Source organism: Mus caroli, unplaced genomic scaffold (assembly GCF_900094665.2).
Source record: "Mus caroli unplaced genomic scaffold, CAROLI_EIJ_v1.1 scaffold_8214_1, whole genome shotgun sequence".
NCBI lineage: Eukaryota > Metazoa > Chordata > Mammalia > Rodentia > Muridae > Mus > Mus caroli.
The window spans coordinates 64,394-65,565 of NW_018391112.1; the positions used below are offsets into that span (position 1 = coordinate 64,394).

The 1,172-nt window shown below is 41.9% G+C and overlaps 1 protein-coding gene across 1 annotated transcript in view; it reads right to left on the reverse strand.

Moving 5' to 3' along the window:
* Positions 1-486: 486 nt before the first annotated feature.
* Positions 487-1,172, reverse strand: part of LOC110289021 (uncharacterized protein C2orf78 homolog) — a 4,055-nt gene continuing 3,369 nt past the window's right edge. The window contains exon 4 of the mRNA XM_029473921.1: positions 487-1,170. Coding sequence (XP_029329781.1) covers positions 487-1,170 — 684 coding nt within the window. The remainder of the gene's footprint in view (positions 1,171-1,172) is intronic.

Genomic DNA, 1,172 nt, shown 5'->3' on the forward strand with positions numbered 1-1,172 from the left:
AACAATGAATATGAGCTGTGTTGAGAGGTGAGAAATGTACAGGTTTATGGAAATGGAAGGAGTGTGTGCTCAATATTCAGTATGTAATTCAAGATATACCATGTCCAGTGAATGAAAAGCTCAAAAATAATTTTAGCACAAGTGTAGAATTTTCTAAATTGATTTAATGTTAAATAACTATTTCTTACATTTATGTTTATATAGAATATAACAAAAACAAAATCATCACAGTTAAGAGAAACAGAATAAACTAGCCAACTTACATTGTATGGCAATTTTACTAACTATTAAAATTCATGTGGGTATGTATTTTTTCTATCTATCTATATACTTAGTCTTCTATATTCCAGCACTTCTATATTCCAGCACGTTCTTATGTATATACATATTTATATATTTTTCTTTACTTTTATTCCTCTGTATCAGTGACTATATCTTTTCAAGTAAATGTTGAAAAGCACTTTGTTGCAATGATCTGGCGAGCTCTTACATTGCATAGCCATAATATTGAGAAATTTCCATATCCCTCTCCCTCTGAAGGAAAATCTGAAGTATCCCAGTAGAGGGGTTCTTGACAGCATTCTCGCGCTCTTGTTGGGCTCGCCTCTTCATGGCCTCCCTCTCTGGCCTCTGCTCTTTTGTGATGGGTTGTGAGACAACTGGTCCCAGAATGTCGACTTTCTTCCATGGAATGGGTTGGAGGCTGAAGTCATGCAGCAGATATTGGGTTGGAGGTTTGGGAGGCGATGGTACCTTGTTCCTGGCAGCAGAAACAAGCTCTCTCTGGAATGATGTATGAGATGATGCTCTGGAGGATACAGGCCTCGAGGTGGCCAACTGGGGCACAGCAGTAGACTGGTTGGTGTTGGTTACATTAGGTCCAGTGGCACTGGAGGAAATTGCAGGAGCTGGCTTGGCAGAGGCTATCAAAGATGTGCTCACAGGAGGTGGTTGGGCTGGCCTGAGTGTGGTAGTTTGAGCTGAGTGAGAGTGAGGCTGCACAGGGTAAACTGTAGTGGGCCTGCGTAAAGCCAGGGAAAGGGGCTTTCTAGAAGCAGGTCTGGATTGAGGCTTGTCCAGAGTTGGAAAAGGCAGAGGAACTAACTTGACCTTCCCAGCTGGGGGCAGCTCATACTGGGATGGAGATAGACAATCTTTGTCAACACTGCTCT